The sequence below is a fragment of the Cryptomeria japonica genome, chromosome 10 (genome assembly GCF_030272615.1).
Source record: "Cryptomeria japonica chromosome 10, Sugi_1.0, whole genome shotgun sequence".
In the NCBI taxonomy this organism is placed as follows: Eukaryota; Viridiplantae; Streptophyta; class Pinopsida; order Cupressales; family Cupressaceae; genus Cryptomeria; species Cryptomeria japonica.
The window spans coordinates 334,140,469-334,159,684 of record NC_081414.1 but is presented as its reverse complement, the minus strand read 5'-3'; the positions used below and the strand labels follow the sequence as shown (position 1 = coordinate 334,159,684).

The 19,216-nt window shown below is 37.6% G+C and overlaps 1 protein-coding gene across 1 annotated transcript; it reads right to left on the bottom strand.

Moving 5' to 3' along the window:
* Window positions 1-2,852: 2,852 nt before the first annotated feature.
* Window positions 2,853-5,071, bottom strand: LOC131076137 (hypothetical protein At1g04090). The gene is made up of 2 exons (XM_058013200.2): window positions 4,859-5,071; window positions 2,853-4,564 (listed from the first exon to the last, which is right to left on the bottom strand). Exons 1-2 carry the CDS (start codon window positions 4,905-4,907, stop codon window positions 3,006-3,008), a joined length of 1,608 nt encoding a protein of 535 aa, XP_057869183.2. The 5' UTR covers window positions 4,908-5,071; the 3' UTR covers window positions 2,853-3,005.
* Between the last annotated feature and the right edge of the window lie 14,145 nt (window positions 5,072-19,216).

Genomic DNA, 19,216 nt, shown 5'->3' with positions numbered 1-19,216 from the left:
TAATCAATCTAGCAATGTGAAATTACTCGAGGATCATGATGTACATGAAGATGATCTAAAAAAAATGAGTCACTTAAGCCATACCAAAGAGATAATTAGAATTTTCACTTAGTCAATGTAACTAAGGGACTCTTCATGTAAAAAAAATGTTTCAAGAAAAAGAACTTGTCCTTTTGAAAGGGAGGTCATGAGTATAAATCCCACAAGGGGTAAGGTATGTATGCCTCGTTTGTAGCACAATTAGGCACATCCCACGAGGAGTATGGGGTAGTCCCATATTACTATAAGAGTTTGATCTAGACCCATATACAAATCACCTAACATTGTGGAGTATAAAAGAATCTATCTATCTATCTTTCTTTCTTTCTATGATGCATAAAAATTGGTAAACTTGAATAAAGAGTAGCAAAGATGTTATAGAGTATCTATTGCCCTACCACACAAATTGTTGATGCATTAGCCTTAAACAAAAAATGGAATGCTGAAATCACTACTTTTTATAAGGAGCACAAACTTATTTCTCCCGAAAAAAAAAAGCAATAACCTTTAAAAATTCATAAACATTGCAAAAAATTATTAATGAGGAAAAGAAACAAATGCTCTCTATGTCAAACAATGAGTTGAAGATGAAGGTTTTTTGAACTTGAATTGATTAACTTCATGTACTTTTCTCTATTTTGGATCCATGGAGAAATTTATGATGAATAGAACTACTACAAACTAATTTTCAATGGTTAATTTGATTGGGAAAACTTGTTGTATATTTAAATTACTTTAACTAGTGGAAAAGTAGAGGATTTTTTAATTGCAAGGTTATAAAATAGGTTTGAAGGGGTTTATAATGAATTTAAAATATTATCTTATAAGCTAGTGTAACACTTGTAAGATATTCTTGAGATTGTGAATGAGGTTCTTATGACACACTCGTGCTATATTTTATTACCTGATTAGGCTTTTCTCAAATATAATTTGGTATCTTGTGTGTTCTTCATCATGAATCTTTTAACATTTTTCCATTTTTTTATAATATAATTCTCATGTGCATGCTATATTTTTCAATTATTGATTGATGACATATAGTATTTGATGGTTTTATTTAGTAAGTTGACATATAAAAAATAGTTTTTTGGTGATTGAATGAGGCATAATCTCTTTGGTTATAGATCAATAGCTATATTGTATATTAAATTAGAGTGTTGAATGTTGTATGTCATCCAATATGACTAAGAGAAGTAGATAATTAAGCATTTATGAACTAGATACTAACAAAAGGGAGTGGACTAAGAATAGAAGAGACCTAAGAAAAGATGAATAAAATTGTAGGCTTGATACAAATAATTGAAAGATGATGTGAATAAAATATTTTAAGTTTTACTCAAAAAATGTATTGAGGGCATAATTCTAGATTTTTCTAAGAAATGTAGAATGGTAAGAACTCATGAAGATTATTAGAAAGAAAAGAACGTCGAATTTAATCATTACCTATTGATTTCTATTTTTTTAAGTATTATTTGAAAACTAGAGTATGTAACTTAAATATTTGAGTGTGCCCATTTGTATGTTCTTATCCTAATCTAGAGTGATGGAAATAGAAAAGTTGTCAAAAGATGGTATTGTGAATTTAGCACCAAAAGAACTCTTAGTGGCATAAAAAGGTAGAAACAAAAAGTAAATAGTCAAAATAAAGCTTGGAAAGATTATTAAGGACTAGTTATTCATCTTTCTTTTCAATTCCATATTATTTCAATTACAACCTTAGTGATTTTGATTTTTTTAATAGTCATGAATGTTATAAAAAAATTCTAGGTTGAAATTAATGGGTTTATTTTCCAACTAATAGACTCTAACAAAAGCTTAAATCCTGAATAATTTTTTTACTTTAGTTCAAATTTTATTTAAATAATTTAGATAGTTAACATGAAAGAGAAGATTAGGAGATATAAACAAGAAAAGAGTTACATATGCCTCTTCACTTTTTCTTCAAGAAAAGCTAGTTGAAGTTCTAACTCCATAATGATCCATGTAAAATAGGTTTTTCCTAAAGATATCACCATTTGAGATCTCAATTTGAAGTTTTTTATGGTGTAAGTCTAGAGGAATTAAAGTTTGGTCCATGATGCCAAAATAAGAACATATAAGCTAAAGTTTTCTAAAGAAGACACAACACAAATATACCCCCTTGTTACTAATTGCTAAATGACCCACCATAATAAATATAATATTTATCATTCTAGAATTAGTCCATTTTACAATCCAAATACTATATTTTAGAGTCTTGCAAGTCCAAAAACGCATAATATCCTAAAAATATAATTCAAATATAATATGAAATGAAATAGACAATAATAGTGTATACTACAAGGAAAAGTGTGCATTCTAAAAGATAGGACTAAAAAAGATTCCACATGCAAAATATATCGCTCTTAAAAGATAAAAAAGTGATAGAGGCTATAAAATAAAATATAATAAACAACAATTTTAGAAAATTGAGATAAACCATTAAAACCACTTCAAAGAACATAAAATTATAACCCAAAAAACCATTAAAACCACTACAAAGAACATAAAATTATAACCCTCTCCATGGAGTTTGCTATTTTATGGAAGAAGGGATTGGTTTCGATGAGGGGCATCTCTTTCCAGGTCTCGGCTGCAGCGACCAACATCCCTAAATACTTTTTGAAACCTATATTCAATTCCTAAATTGAAAAGATGTACTAATCCCCAAATTTTATTCTATTTTATAATGTCCCGTAATAAACAAACTAAAACGGTCAAAGACGTAAGTCATTAACATACATCGATGGCTGTGATAATCACCATTTAAGAAAGATAAAATATGAGACATCATGAATCCAGCAAATGTGATGAATAAAATTACACGTTCCGAAGAATCGGAGAAGGTACATCCGCGCGAATCCAGGGTCGAACATTCCTACAATCTACTCAGAGGCAAACCCCACATTTTTTACTTTGAATATGTCTTCTTACAACACAAAGTATGCTTAGAATACGTCTTTTACCTTTTCATCTCCATACCAGCTGCTTTTCCATTTGGGTCCAGTCGGTCCATCCTGCCCCGAAAGCTCAGAAGGCAAATTAATTGATCCCAGTAACCCTGAAGCGGCATATTTAATCTTGGGTCCCCATTTCCTTGCATAATTCAACCACGCTGGTTCTGTAATTTTTTCATTGCTCCCCATCCCCTTCAGGTACTCTGCAGCCACAATTTTATACTTTGTGCTCGTATCCACAAAATACGTACTCTTCTTTGAGTAGTTGGCGATGCCCACTCCAAGTTTTTGGCTCCCCTGAACAACCACACCTGCCCGAGGAAAACAAGCATGCCCATTTTTGGAAGAATAGACCACAGCTTTCTTACTCCCCTCAACGTATTCCAAATCCCCAGCTTTAACCCACCGTCCCCCACTGTGCTGAGACAAATAAATACCCCACAACTCACCTGCGAAGTTGTTTATCCTTAAAGTCACATGCTCCCAATCACCCACATGCTCCCCAATTTTAGGCAGCGGTATTGACAGTGCCTTGAGCAACAGCAGAGTGCCCGGGCCGTTGAAGGGGTAAAACACCCACATTACAACGTCGGTAAATGTTCCTCCTAGTACTGATTTCACATGTACATACGCCTCTGCGCTCTCTAAATCTCCACGCCTCACCATTTTTGCTTTGGCAGAGTCTTTAGGCAGATCAATCCAGTACTCGCCGTCCGCTGAACCACCCTGTGGGAGGTTGGAACCGTCCTCTGCAATTGCTTCGGGCGTGGATGAGTCCTTCTTGTACAACAATGCCCCATTTCTGAAAAACCACGAAACAGATGAGGGGAAATAGGTCTCCTTGGGATGGCAAAACAAAGAGGGGCCATACTTGCCTATAATTGAATGCACTTCATCCAGACTTGGCATTCCCGTCAGAGGAGAATTCATGTTCAGTAGACAAGCCACCGGAAACTCAGAACTTTCATTTTTTGTACTTGTGGTGCAATAAAACGTCCCTGCAAATACCCCATTTTCTTGCTTTTCTGGATCTGGCATTGCATTCCACACTTGGATTGAATCACCGTCTTTTTTCTGACTCCAGATGCCGCTGTCAGTCTTACAAACTCCAGTTAGATCTGATCGAACGCATCTGAGCTCTTCCAAAGATGGTTTATCCGCAACTTTTGTGACCAGGTAGCCCAGAGCTTTATACCCTTGAGGGGCGATTGGTCGCCAGAAGAAGCCATTTTCCCCCTTTTTACCTTTCCCTGACTTGCTACTCCATACCAGCGAGTAATCCACTGGTTTTTCTAGTGGGGGAAGGGATGAGGACCCCTCCTTGTTTTCATTAATGTCCTTTACCACAACAACCCAGCCTTGAAGCAATTCGGTGTTGCCCTCACAGTGATGACCCAGAATAAAATAACCAGGAGGAATGTCAACGGGCTTATAGAGTGCAGCCCCTTTCTTATTACTGCTTCCGGTGAAACTCCATATCTTTTCTAACGCTGAAACATGGCGCGCTTCAATTTCTCCAAGCGTGATCCTTCCCTTTGCAAATCCTGTATCTGCAAAAAATTCATTTGACCCACGATGAAATCTAACATATACTCTTAATATGGATGACAAAAGCATAGAAATATAAAGCAAGATAACAACATAATTCTCAGTTCTAACAGGTGTAAGTGATTTTGTACAACGTTATTATATCCTGTATTGGACGTTTTCTTCTTCCAATGGTTCTGTAAACTATGATAGGCTTAAATTTGTTAATCAGAAAAGCAATCTCTTTCACATGGGTTATGAGAATAAAAGGGGGTTATCTCAAAAAATATGTATGACAAGATAACCAGGGCAATTACCAGTAGGCCATGAAAGCGGGATGGCAGGCGCTGTAAGTAATTGTGCCATGTATTGAATTTCCCAATTCACGCTACAAAAAGAATGCTCAAAATGATAGGTAGTAATGTCTTCTTGTAGACTATTTCCTTATATGTCTGTTCTATCGTAATCCAAATATAGACGCCAAAGAGAAGGAAAAACCCACAACGTCTCTGTTTACAATGACTAGATATTCCTTTTGAAAAATTCGAAGCCAGATAAGATACAGCTTTTCACATGTTTTTCTTGTCTTGGGCTAATCATTGTTCTCTGCACATGATTGAACCACGAGAAATAGAATCTGTTCTTCAAACTTTGAGCGATTCAACTCTTGTCGCATCTTCAAACGGGTTGTTGCTATACCATATTATTATTATTATAATAATTAAAATATATTATTTATCTAAAAAAATATGTATAGTCCTTTTCTAAGGTTTAGTTCACCTATGAGAGACATCTATCACTATGACACACCAACGTGATGGAATCCTATAGTTGATTTGGTGTTTATAAACAAAATATAAATATTTAAAAACAAAAAATAGATTTCTCTTTATATAATTATGTTGTAGGAGGGATTAAGTGTAGCATGGAAAATATGTTATCATTTTTAATTTGTGTTTTTATATTTTTCTTGTGTTTAATGTCATTTTTTTTATTATTATGTTTTTTTGTGTGCAATGTGTTTTTCATTTGTATGATGTTTTTCATGTGTCTAATTTCTTTTTTCTTTATTTAAGAAAAACATAATAAGTTTTCAGTTAATTTAAGTATTAAATATGATTAAGTTTAAAAATAATTATAGTTCAAATGAAAATTATATAAATGATTAAAGAAAGAAGTTATAAATATTTTTTATCTTTATCATTTTTGTGTTGTTCTGATTAGTTAAAACCGGGAAAGGCTCGAACCATTACATAACTACTAAACTGAAAGAGAGAAAAACCATGGGACTAATGAGGAATGAGAAACCAACATCCCAGAGCCAACTGTCAAAAAGAACAAAACCAATGGCTCCCAAGCCAATAGAACATAAACCAAAGATAGACAAAACTATAAACAAGTAGAACACAACACACAGACCACCCCCACCAAAGGCTCCAACTGATGGCCTACCTAGTGGGGGGCTTCTCGAACTTCCTATCTTAACTCAAATCCTTCACCTTCTCAAAAAAGGAAAGTCGCTTATTGGATCCTTTTCCAGATGAGAGATCAGGCAACTCCAGAGTTGCAATCACCCTAGAAATTGACGCTTCCAACCATGTAGTAGGGGAAGAATCCAAATGCCTCTTCTTTTGAGCCTTCTTCTTCTCAATCTCCTTTGGGATAGCCCAAAGGGTTGCCGAAATCCTATTAATCATTTAATTACTTTACATAATCGCATCCTCCACTTTTCTTTTGAGGGACACCTAGCTGCTCTAAATCTCCTTTATAACCTTCATAGATTTATCCTTGTCCTTGTCTGGTCAATATTCTCATTAAGCCTCTTCAATTCTTCCTCAATACTTTACCATTTGTCTAGCTTCTTAGCCAAATTTTAAGCCACTTCTCAGACTATCTAGTCTTTTCCTTTTGTAGCCCAGCTATAAGCTCTAGAATTAGCTTCAGCAAGGGCTTTCGATCTATTGATTTTCTTCCTTCCCACATTAACGTGACTCAAAAGCCAACGAATGATAGCTTAATGCTTATTGTAACCATCACAAATTTTATTAATTCTCTCCACACAAACAGGGAAGTCCCATTTTTTTTGGCAAATTAGTCGACGAGGGGGGGGAGGGACCATAGTAAAGGGTTGAAGGGGTACCCTCTTTGTTGATAGTGTTATTTGGGGTCCAATCCAAGCTAGTTGACCAAGAGGAGGTAGGATCCTCTGAGGCATTGTCCTCATCATTCATCTCTTTGGTAATACTAACCACAGAAGGAGGGCTTGAGGGTTTTTTATCTTTATCCATTCTACTAGGGTTGACCCCGGTAGGGGTCCCCTTGGGTTTAGGGTTGGGGCTAGGCTCTTTGCAGACTGGCATATTGAAGAGCTCAACACACAGAGAAGGGATAAAGGGATAAAAAGTTGGACCACTACAAGGGGTTAGGTTCAGATGGAAATTGTAAAGCCATAGGGTAAGTCCCTGGCGCAGGGAAAGGGTATCTTTGGTTTTACCCACAACAACAGACTAAGAAATAGATGAAAAAAGCCAATACGAGAAATTCATTTTCAACCCATACCTCAAGTGATTAAGCATGGGAAAAAGTTGCAAGTGGAAGCACTTAAACCTCCTGTCCAAGGTGATGAATTTCATTTGGAGCAACACTACATCTTTCCAAATGCTTGGTAAGTCGTTCAAGACTGTTGAAACCACTCTAATAGCATGCCACATTTTCACTTGGCTTCAAGAAACTTTGATAATATTCATTGTAATTACCCTTCAATTTCTTAGGAAAGGTGGTGCCCTCAACCACCAAACTCATAGGAGCCACTATAGTCTCCATAGACATGGTGAATTTCACCCCACCCACCTGAACTTCACCATCTGCCCAATATTTGGCAAATTGTTCTAACAAAGTAGGGTCAAAACCCTTCATACCTTCCACATAGGTCACCAAATTTCCATAAAACCACCTTATTCTAAAGCACCTCATTTTTTTAAAACTTTTCACAACTATCATTTCGTCTGGATGAGGTACCTACCCATAGTATGCACAATAAAACCAAGAAAAGGACTCGGAGAGGGGTAGAAAAAACTATCTTTGGGAAAGAGACAACAAAGGGCGATGTTACTTTAAAAGTGTAGCTATCGCGGGATTTAACAAATACAATCCTTTCTAATAAATAATTATAGTACAATATGATCAAGAAAGGGATTGAAAAGGCAATAATAAAATCTTTAAATCTCATTGGGATGATTTTCTTCAATGATTGTGGCACAAAGAACACCAGGTAAATCATGCAACACTGTCCAAATTTTAAGGCCCTCAGAAAAAGGGCATGTTTGCCAATCTATCCCCATTTTTATTTCCTTCTCTCAAGGTGTCTAATGTGGCCAAATGTAGCAATCATGTCTTGGAACTTTGTGATAATATCCTTCACCCACCATCCCTACTTTTCTTTCCTTTACAACATCATAATATTTTTTTTTGAATCACCTTCAATAATGATTTGTTGGTATCCTTTATCTTTCACAATGATGATGCCAAAGAAGGATGGCATTACTTCCACGATGTTGGACGTTTGAGAGCCCAAATTTTCCACATAGCCCACCATGACCTTACCTTTGGATATTTGGTGACCCCGCCCACCTGACCCAAGTTACCTTTAGAAGGCCCATCAAAATTAACTTTCAACCAACTAGTGTCTGGAGGGACCCATTTAATATTGTATTTAAACCCAATAGGTGGGAAAATGAAGTCCAAAAGGACATCTACCAACTCCTAGTTCCTAGTGATGTTCCAATCCAAAGTTGAGGGAGTGTGGGAATGTCTAAATTTACCAAAGCCTTTCATATTCTCCTTAACTTGATTAATAATAGAAAAGGAAAGGGCCTCCCAGGGAGTCTTGTGGTCTCTAAAAACTCTATTGTTTCATTCTTTCCATAGACTCCAACTCGTATGGAGGAAGACTTGCCACCATAGTTCACAGATGAGAGGATGGGAGGACAAGAGAGTCCAACTAGAAGAGACCAACTAAGGATCCAAGTGCCAAACCTAGGAAACCAAGAATAAACTATTAATCTTTTATTTGAAAATCCATGACAAGGGACAATGAAACAAAACATGGTTGATACTTTCCTCCACCATCTCACAAATAACACACCTATTCACCAACTAAAAGTCTTTCCTCTTAAGGTTGTCAATAGTCAAGATCCTTTTGGTGACAAGTACTCCACCCGAAAAGAAATTCTTAGGGAGAATTTTTTACCTCCAAATATGTGACCAATTGAAATAAGGAAGGGGAGTAAGGAGAAGCTCAAAGCCCAATGAATATATCAAAATTTTACTATTGATTATGTTGTTTAATATACAAAATTTTACTATTTGATTGTGATCAATGAATGAAAATGAAAATCTAATGATAAATCCATAATGTGGAGCCTATAATATAATCTAAAGAAAGATTAATATGATATTGGACTAGATTGTGCTCATTATCTAGACCAAGAAGATTTATCCTATATCTAGTCTATTGTACTTGTGACATATTTATCCTTTGTTGATGTGACATGTTTTCTCATCTTCACTGCATACTTTTTAACAAAGGGTTGTGCTCAAATTAAATTGAGGCATGTTCTAAAATAAAGGGAAGGTTGTTGACTTTCTTAATAAGAATCAATCCCCTTCTATTAGTACAAAATTGAGGACATGATAAAAAAATGGTGCAATTATTATGATGTAAGCATTGATGTTATTTTATTGTAATATTATAATTCTAACTGCATGCTTTATACTCAATAAGAGATTCAAACCCTTTTTTCTATACATTTTTATTTATTCTTGATAACCTAGGATTGTTTATAAAAACAATATCATAGATGTTGAACTTGAGGATTTTTGGCACAAGCTAACAAGGTTGCCCAAAATCCTCAATTTTTAGTTAGAAGAGTAGAAAAATTAATGTCAATGAGGGAAAACTAGATAATTATGAGGCATTCCTCAAGAGAAAAAGAGAAAATGTGTGGTATAACCTTATGTGAGGGAATTGTTGGAACACAATGGATCACTGAGAGCGGGGGTGAATCAGTGATGATCAATAAAATGTTTACCTTCTAAAAGATCTAAGCATTAATAACTTCAATCCAAGACTATGAGAAGAGATATCAAAACACATAAGCACACACACACACAAGAGAGCACATCACATAACAAAAGTGTATATGAGGAAAACCCACGGTGGGAAAAATCTCAGTGAGAAATATTGTTGGAGTCTACTGCTCCAATCCAGCCTCACTGGTAAAAATGATTACAACATTTAGAGAATCAACCCAAGGATCACCAACCCATAGCTTTAGGGCACCAACCCAAGGAGCACCAACCCCTACAGTTTTATGGGCTACAACCCAAAGGAGCACCAACCCCTAACTCTGACCACCCACTCAGAGATTACAATGACAATATATTCAAATACATATAAAGTACCTTGTTACAGATGATATTTTGTAACACCTTATTTATTTCCTCTTATCTTTCTTCTCTTTGCTCTCTGCTCTTTTTTCTTCTCTTCTTTCCTTCTATTGCACTTTTTGCACTCTGATCACTTTTTTTGATTAAGTAAAAATAGGTTTTAAGGGACCCAAAACCCGATTACATTCAAAAGATAGACAAGAAGGAAACAAAACAAGACTATTGCAAAAGACCAACACTAAAACCAGCAACAAAGAAAAAGACAGCGAGAGGCCAGCAAGAAATTGGGCCCAAGCCCAACATTACAAGTTAATTAAAAACTTTTAATGGATTCCTCAGCATTCTGAACCAAGAGCATCATCACCTTGGCCGCTTCCCTCAGGTCGTTGCTTTCCTGTCCCAGTTGGCTCTCTTTCATTTTGGTGTCCTTCCCAGTAGTGGTCTTCCTTGTTCTGCGTCTGGGATTCTGGTGGGTGGGGCTGAAGGTTGGTACATCTTCTATGATTACCAGGTTCTTATCCTGATTTTTCTTTTCCAAATGATCCACCAAAGCGTTCATGTTCTAGGATGAAACTTTAAGGACCTGGAGGCTATGGTTCATGAAGCTTTTCAGAGCCTTCTCATTGCGGGCGACCCGGGTGTTGATGTTGTCTTTTTCCTCCTCCGCCTGTTCTTTCAAACTTCTGATAACATCCTCCAGGTGTTTCAGGTCTCCTTTGATCAGATCTTTCTTCAGCCACTCCTCCATCTCAATTTCCTCCTCAGCTTCACTATTTTCCATGTCATCATTCTGTTTCCCAGAGTTTGAATCCTTAATCATCTTATTAATTTTATTGTCCAGCTCCCTTTGCTTACCTTGCATACTAGTGATGTTGTCGACAACCCATTTCTGAAAATTGAAGGACTCCAGAGTGCAGTTACGGGTGGTGTTCAAGATGGTGTTCGCAGAATTCTTGCCCTGTTCAGTGCCCGCAGAGTTAGGGTTGTCATCCTCCTTAGAATTCAGAGCAGCATTCTCACTTTTCGAGCCATTAGGGTTAGAGTGGGGGTTTTCAGAGTTACCCCCTTCCTCGCCTTCACCAATGTTCTCATCCTTATCATGCTCCATTTCAGTATCAATATCCTTACCATTTTCCTCTTCCTCATCACAGTGCACCTCCATTTCCTCATGCTCTGTTTCAGCTTTCCTTTTTTTGTGGGTAGGGGCATTAGGCTGATCCTCATCCGAATCAGAGTCTTTGCAACTCTCAGAGATATGAGCGTTAGTGATCAGGGGGTCATCTTTGGTTGCCCTAGCCTTGTCCTTTAGATGTTCATAGATTAGCAGAATAAGCCCCTGGTGGGCTATAGGGTAAGAGTTAGGCTTTTTAACGTGGTCGGCAAGACTCTCATTTAGAGAGGACGCTAAGTAGAAAGGCAGGGATATTTTAGCCCCATGATGGAAATGGTTCAAAATTGCAAAGTGATAGTTATAATTTTTTGTAAATCTACCATCCACAGTCAAATACTCCATTAAAACCCTTAAAACTTTTTGCCATAAGGGCTTTACCTGCTGGGGAATGTAGTAGGAGATGTTGTCTTTCTTCACAAGCTTGCCCTTCTCATCCTCCGATTTTAGGAAATTTTTGAAAGCTTCAGCAGCATACTTCTGGTCTCTATAGAATTTAGTACCCGCCATCTGAAGACCTGTGACCTCTGCAACCAGGTTTTCATCAATTTGCCATATCTCCCCGAACAAGGTGACTCTGTTGTTACTCCAGCTTCTGGCAAAACCATGTGACACAAAATTTCTGCTTCCGTGAAGCTATTCCATATAGTCAGTAAAGTCGTATATGTGAAGCCTTCTCCAGACCTTTTGTTCACTCTTCCAGTTTTCACATCCTGGAGGCTTGTTCCTGTTTAGGTTACCACCCATTTTGAGCTCCAAGTAGAGATACCCACAGCTACAATTCGTAGTCCGCAGATGAAACCCCAAATGCTTGTAATTTCTGGAATTCCAGTGCAGAGACTCTTTCGTTGTTTTGAGATTAATGTTTATGGCCGCACAAACCCAGCAATTATTACTATAATCTTCCTCACGCATATGATCATGGAAATGATGCCAAAAAACACTCATTAATTGACAGTTAATCCGCCCCCAAAATCTGTCTTTGGAATTCGTTCCCCAAAATGTAATCATGAGCTTAACTTGACCCATTGATACAATCAAAATATAATTTCTCTTTAACCTCCCTTTTAATGTGAGTTTCTCCAATGTATTTGACATCCTTCTCCAAATTGACCCCTTCATTAGCAAGGATATCCACAACCTTATTGCCTTCTCTAAAGGTATGAGTTATGCTAATACTAACATAGTTATTTAATAGATATTTAGCACTTTTAACTAAGTTAGTAACATTCCAAGAAACAGAGCTTGTACCTTTGAGGGCTTGTATGATGTTTAAAGAGTCCCCTTCGAGCCAATTTTTTTTGAATTTGAATTCTTGAGCACTCTGATCACTGTTGCTCTCTATGTATTTTCTCTTTGTTCTGCATTCTATGTTTTCACCCTGCAACCACAACACATCACTCTTTGTTCTCTAGTCTTGTTATTTGCACTTTGCTCTCAGTTCAACACTACTCTCTATTTTTGGCTCTCTATGTGCTTCTGCAACTTCTGTTCATGGTGGTTACATCCTTCCTTGTTCAGCACTAATCTCTATATCATTATGCTTCATTGTCATGCCACACGATCTATATAGTTTCATATGCAACATACAGATTGTTCATTCAGTTGGTCCAGTTGGCAATCCGAGTTCCCAGACACACAAGTAGCCAACCTATAATCCTTTCTGACTTTTAATGTGGATCGTTGATCTACTAGATTCAACTAGGAAGCTTTGATCTCAATAGTCATTGTGGTGGTTCCATGTGCCACCTCATCAACCACCTCAACCTTATACACATTCACGCTTTATCTCGAGAGCACACATACATTCTCTCCAAGAGTTGAATTTCAAATGTACATCTGGTAGACCAAGCAGATTTGATCTTCCAAAATATGCTCTAGATATTTTCTCCCCATCATCATTAAATACAACAGCTTCCTTCTTTAGATCAAGCACCAGGTTTAGATTACTATCTTTAGTAATATTTACTTGCTTTTGTCTACTCTACTACAACTCAACCACCAGGTTGTCAAATGTCATCAAAATACTTCTTCATTCAGTCAGCTCTGTATCTGCAAGATCAGTTGCCTCACCTACAGCTATCTGATCTCATAACCTGTCCATAAGATCTGATTGATCATCTTGAGCCGCGCACCCATCTACTACTAGATCACCATTAATGAAATCTCCCATTACTTGCCCTGTTTAAATCAGTAAGTAGTTTCACCAGACCGTCGGCACCTTGTTTAGCAACCCTACATTTCTGTTTGACCACTTGGAGCACACATGTCATCATTATCGTCATCCAAGTCGCTCTATCAATCTTAATTAGCATCCTTGTGGACCTTTGATTCGCTTTGTACAGGCCACGTCATTGGGTCAGACGGTCAAAGCATATGTGGACTATCGGGTTGCACAATGGCATGCACTTGCAAACACATCGGGTTGACTATAAACACCTATGCTGATCTACTCTATCATTTAAAATCCTCTTTCCTCATGTTCATCGCCTTATAAATCCTGAAGTCGCCTTTCTCACTTGATATTGGAATAATTTTAACTATCGAGATGACAATTTGCCTCTACTTTGCCTTCACTAGCTATCTTGATGACCACTTGATGCCTTTGATCCCTCTCATCGGCAGAGTTATTCCGATGAAAAAAACTCACCTCTGATTTCACTTGTTGCCATAGGCTATCGGTGATTTCACTTGTTGCCATAGGCTATCCCGAACAAGGAACCTCCAAGCTAATCAACCATATATCAAAATAAGCATAACTATTGGCATAAGAAAATTATGTTAGAATGACCGAACAAGTCATTCTGATAACACACAATAAGCCTCCCTTTATCGGCATAGGGTATTCTGAAAAGCATACTCCGCAGTGACAGACTTCATCAGCATAGGCTACTCTAAAATTGAATTCATCGGAACAACTATCACTATCGGATTAGCTTTTGGATGTTATATCGTCAAAACAACCTATCTGGATGACCAAACATGAACCAACATCGACGTAGCTAATCCGAAATCAAACTCCAAAGACCTCCTCTATATCGGCATATGTTATTCCGATGATCAAAATCTGCAGTGATAAACTACATCGGCATAGATTATACTGATGAGAACCTCCATCAAATTAGTTTACTCTATCGGTGTTACACAAAATTGCTATACTGCCTTTGTTGATTATTCTGATAGGTACTCCAAGTTACTATTTCGGCCGAGCTATACCGATATAGTGATATCAGACCAGTTTGTTCTATCGGTATAACACAACATCGTTATGTTTCCCTTGTCAGCTAACTCGATAAGTGGCTCTTACATGGATATCAATATTGCTATTCTGATATGACCAAACACAAAGGAACACAACATGACCTGACATCGGCATGGCTTATGTCGATAGCAATTTCCTCCATGTAATTTGGTATCGGTATAGTTATCCCGATAAGATCACTTCACCTGTACACCACTTAATCAACAAAGTTAACCCGATCTAACTATTTCACCTGCACAACATTTCATCTGTAGAGTTATCATGATATCGCTTGTGATACATATTTATTAGACCATACTGAAATCAGTATAACATAAAGAGGTCTTGCCGATATGGAGTGGAAAAATGGTGTTGGATATGAAACTTCTCACAAAGTTCACAAACATCCTGATTTTTAAAAGGAAGGTCATTATCTGTGATGATGGACATGGGTACACCATACTGACAGATGATGTAATTAAGGATGAATGAGGCAATCTGCTTATCGGTGACTTGGGTAATTGGAAGGGCTTTGATCTACTTTGTGAAGTATTCGGTGGCGATAATGATAAATTTATGGCCGTTGGATGAAGATGGATAGATTTTACCCAAAAGGTCAAGTCCCCATTGACAAAAGGGCCATGGTGTTGTGATTGGTTGCAATTCCTATGTTGGTACATGTATCAGGTCTCCGTGAACTTGGCACTTCTTGCATTTTCTGATAAAATAGTAGGATTATTTTTCCATGGAGGGCCAATAGTATCCAGCTCGCATGATTTTCTTTGCTAGTGAAGGACCGCTTGAGTGAGCCCCACAAATTCCTTCATGTACCTCTTCAAAGGCCTTTATGATCTCATCCTATTCCAAACATCAAAGGAGAGTACCATCAAGACTTCGTTGGTATAGGGTTTCAGCAATGATGGTGTATCAAGCGGTTTGGCAGATGAATGTTTTTCGTTGGTTATTGGATTGGTTAGCAGGAAGTGTGTGGTCATGGAGGTAAGTGAAGAATTCACCATACCATGGGGAGTTAGAACCGACAAGGAGACATATCATTTCAGTTTCGGGGATATCATACGCGGGGATCCAAAGCTGTTCTACCAAGAACTCGTAGCGTGTTGAATTTTGTGGAAGATCCAGGAGAGATGCAATTGTAGCCATTGCGTTGGCAACTCGATTCTGATCTCTGGGTACTTGCTCAAATGTAGTAGTCGTAAATGATTCTTTGTAACTATCCATCATCTATTTAATAGGCATGAGCTTATCATCCTTAGTTTGATATTCATCAATGACTTGTCGGATGACTAGCTGGGAATCTCCATATACTTGTAGCTCTTTTAGATGCCATTGTATAGCCAATCTGAGTCCTGTGATCAAGGCCTCATATTCTGCTATATTATTGGTGCATGGGAAAGTGAGCCTGTATGACTTCGGGATGCTGTCACCTTGAGGTGTGATGAAAAGAGTACCTGCCCCTGAGCCATGCCTAGTGTAGGAGCCATCAAAATATAGCTTCCAAAATTGTATAGCTGTGATCATGAAGAGCTCTTCATCTGGAAAATTTGAAACAAGAGGATGGTCACCTACGAGTGGTGCCTCAACCAACTAATCTACAATAACTTTCCCCTTGATAGCCTTGCGTTCCACATACTCTATATCAAATTCACTCAAGATCATAACCCATTTGGCCAAGCGGCCTGTTAATGTTGCCTTGCTGAGTAGGTACTTGAGTGGATCTATTTTGGCAATGAGTTGTACCTTGTGCATTAACATGTAGTGCCTCAATTCAGTGGTTGCCATGATAACTACTAGGCAAGCTCACTCAATAGGTGTGCAATTGAGTTCATAGCCTGCCAATGTGCGAGAGATATAGTATATAGCACATTATTTTCCTTATGCATTGTGTTGTACCAACAGTACTCCTAATATCATATTTGTAGCTGAAATATATAGCAATAGAGGTCTACTTGGATCTGGTGGTATCAGCAAGGGTGTATGCATTAAGTAATCTTTAAGCATTTAGAATGTTTGCTAGCACTTTGTATCCCATTGAAAGCGGATATTCTTGTGTAACAGATGCATGAAGGGATGACACTTATCAGCCAATTGCACAACGAATCTCTAAATTGATTGTAGCCGCCCTTGTAGTGTCCTTAACTGACTGATGTTTTTTGGAGGTGGCATGTCCACGATTGCTTTGACTTTTGTCGGATCTACTTCAATGCCTTTGCTTGAGACAATGTATCCTAAGAGCTTCCCGGAGGTTACTCCAAAGGCACATTTATTTGGATTGAGACGGACATGATATTGTTCTAATTTGTCGAAGATTTTACCCAGTATTACCAGATGACCCTCTCTTGTTAATGATTTAGCTAGTAAATCATTGACATAATCTTCTATTATGGTGTGCATCATATCGTGAAAGATGGTAGTCATGGCTCTTTGATATGTTTCCCCCATATTCTTTAGACCAAATGGCATCACATTCCAACAGTATGTTCCCCATGGGCATGTGAAAGCAGTTTTATGTTGATCTTCCGAAGCAATCTTAATCTGGTTGTACCCTGAAAAGTCATCCATAAGATAAAGCATTACATGACCTACTGTTAGATCAAAAATCATGTCGATGTTTGGTAAGGGGAAGTCATTCGTAGGACATGCTTTGTTCAAATCTTTGAAGTATGTACAGATATGGACGCCCCCATTAGGTTTACCAATAGGTATAATATTGGAGATCCAATCTACATAATCGATTGGTTTGATGAAACCAACATCCAAGAGCTTTTTGAGTTCAGCTTTGACAAGAACAACAATTTGTGGGTGCATCTTTCAGAGCTTTTGTTTGACCGGTTTAGCTCCTTCTGCCACAGTTAGGTGATGTATGACCAAATTTGGATCTAAGTCAGGCATGTTTGCATAAGACCATGTGAAGTTTATTTGACGATGCTGGAAGAATTCCATGAATTTTGGTTGTTCCTCTAGAGTTAATAAAGATGCCAAATGTATTTGGTGAGGAGTTTAAGGGGTCCCCACATTTAATTCTTTTGTTTCTTCGATTAGGATCGTCAATCTCTCCCAATTCATACTAAAGGGGAGGATGTCAAACCTTTCATCCTTAGGCGCCTCGGAGAGCTTTTCACCTTTGGATACGCTCTTTATTTTTACTTTTTTGGGATCAACAAGTGCCACTGTGTGGTTTTCACTAGAAGATCCATGTTTTATTGTGATATTTTTGCAGCTTAAAGGTTTGGCATCTGCCCCAAAGTATGTTGTGTTGTTAAGTTCTATGGAAAACCTAGCTTTATGATCCCCGCTTGGTATGTTATCATGTATTTCTAAAAATTTGATGAATGCCTCATCATTTTGGAAATGATCAAGACATGGGGGATTTGGCCAGTTCTAGTCGATGAGTTCGGGGTGGATGATAGGCATTACCTCATCAATTAAGTTGAGTTCAGGGGAGGTGTCAGTGAGGGTTAATATAGATGAGTGAATTTCATCGATGGTACTCTCCTTGTCAATTTCTGGTGTAGGATTTGACGTAGGGCTTGTGGGAGTTGCTTCTTTCTCACAAACCCAAAAAGTTTTAATCCACTCCTCTCCATAAACTGGGATATCTTTATGAGGTGGGGGAGGAGATGTGTCTTCCTCGTCTGAAGTATTTAGATGCACTGAATCCCATTCCCACTCATGCAAGTCAGTCTCTTAATCACTCTCTAGCATTTGATTATTGTATCAGTTTGGGATGTCATTTGAATTGAATAGTGCATTTGTCTCATGCACTTTTGGAGGTGGGATTGTTGGGGTCATTACTGATGTTACTTATGGGGTTATCGGTTATGTTGACGTTGTCGGTGGTATTGATGTTGTTGACGGAGTTATTGGTGTTGTTGACGCTGCTGATGGTATTGATGTTGTTGATGGGGTTATCGGTCTTGTTGGTGATGTTGGTGCTACTGATGCTACTAATGGGATTATCACTTGTTGGTGTAGTTGGTGCTACTGCTTCTACTAATGGGATTATCAGTTTTTTTGGTGCAGTTAGTGCTACTGCTGCTACTAATGGGATTATCAGTCTTGTGGGTGCGATTGGTGCTACTGATGTTATTGATGGGATTATCAGTCTTGTGGGTGCGATTGGTGTTACTGATGCTACTAATGGGATGATCAGTTTTGTTGGTGTAGTTGGTGTTGCAGAGATAATCAATGGTTTACTCTTTAGAGTAACTGGCTGATACACGGGTTTTCTGGGTTTGCCTTTGAATCTAAGCTTAGGAAGAGATTCCTTTTGAAAACCTACTCCAGTGTTATCTTTGGGTTTCAACTCAGGCTATAAGGGCTCATGTCATCCTTGTTTTCAATGTCCCAAAGCACTTTGGCTATCATAGCCTATTCTTTGCATGATAGTGAGGCCTTTGCCATTTTATTAGTGGGAAGCTTAGCCTTTGGACTTTTTGTACAGTGGGTTAGTGCAGGATCAAGGGGGGCCAAAAAGTGGTGATGTGAAAAATAGCCTTCCTCACTCGCCTAAAAATGCGAAAATCCATGTTGACTTTTTGCTTGGCCTAGGTGTCAGTACACCTTGGCCTGGTAATTACCTATGCAAATCGGATATCTGGGATCCGATTTTCTCAGATATCCGATTTTTATTTGTAATTTTAATTTAAAAAATATATTATATGTTACATATTACATTATATATATTATATAATACAATATTATATTATATATAATATAATATTATATTATATTATATTATATATTATATAATATTATATTATATAATATTGTATTATATATAATATATAATATTATATT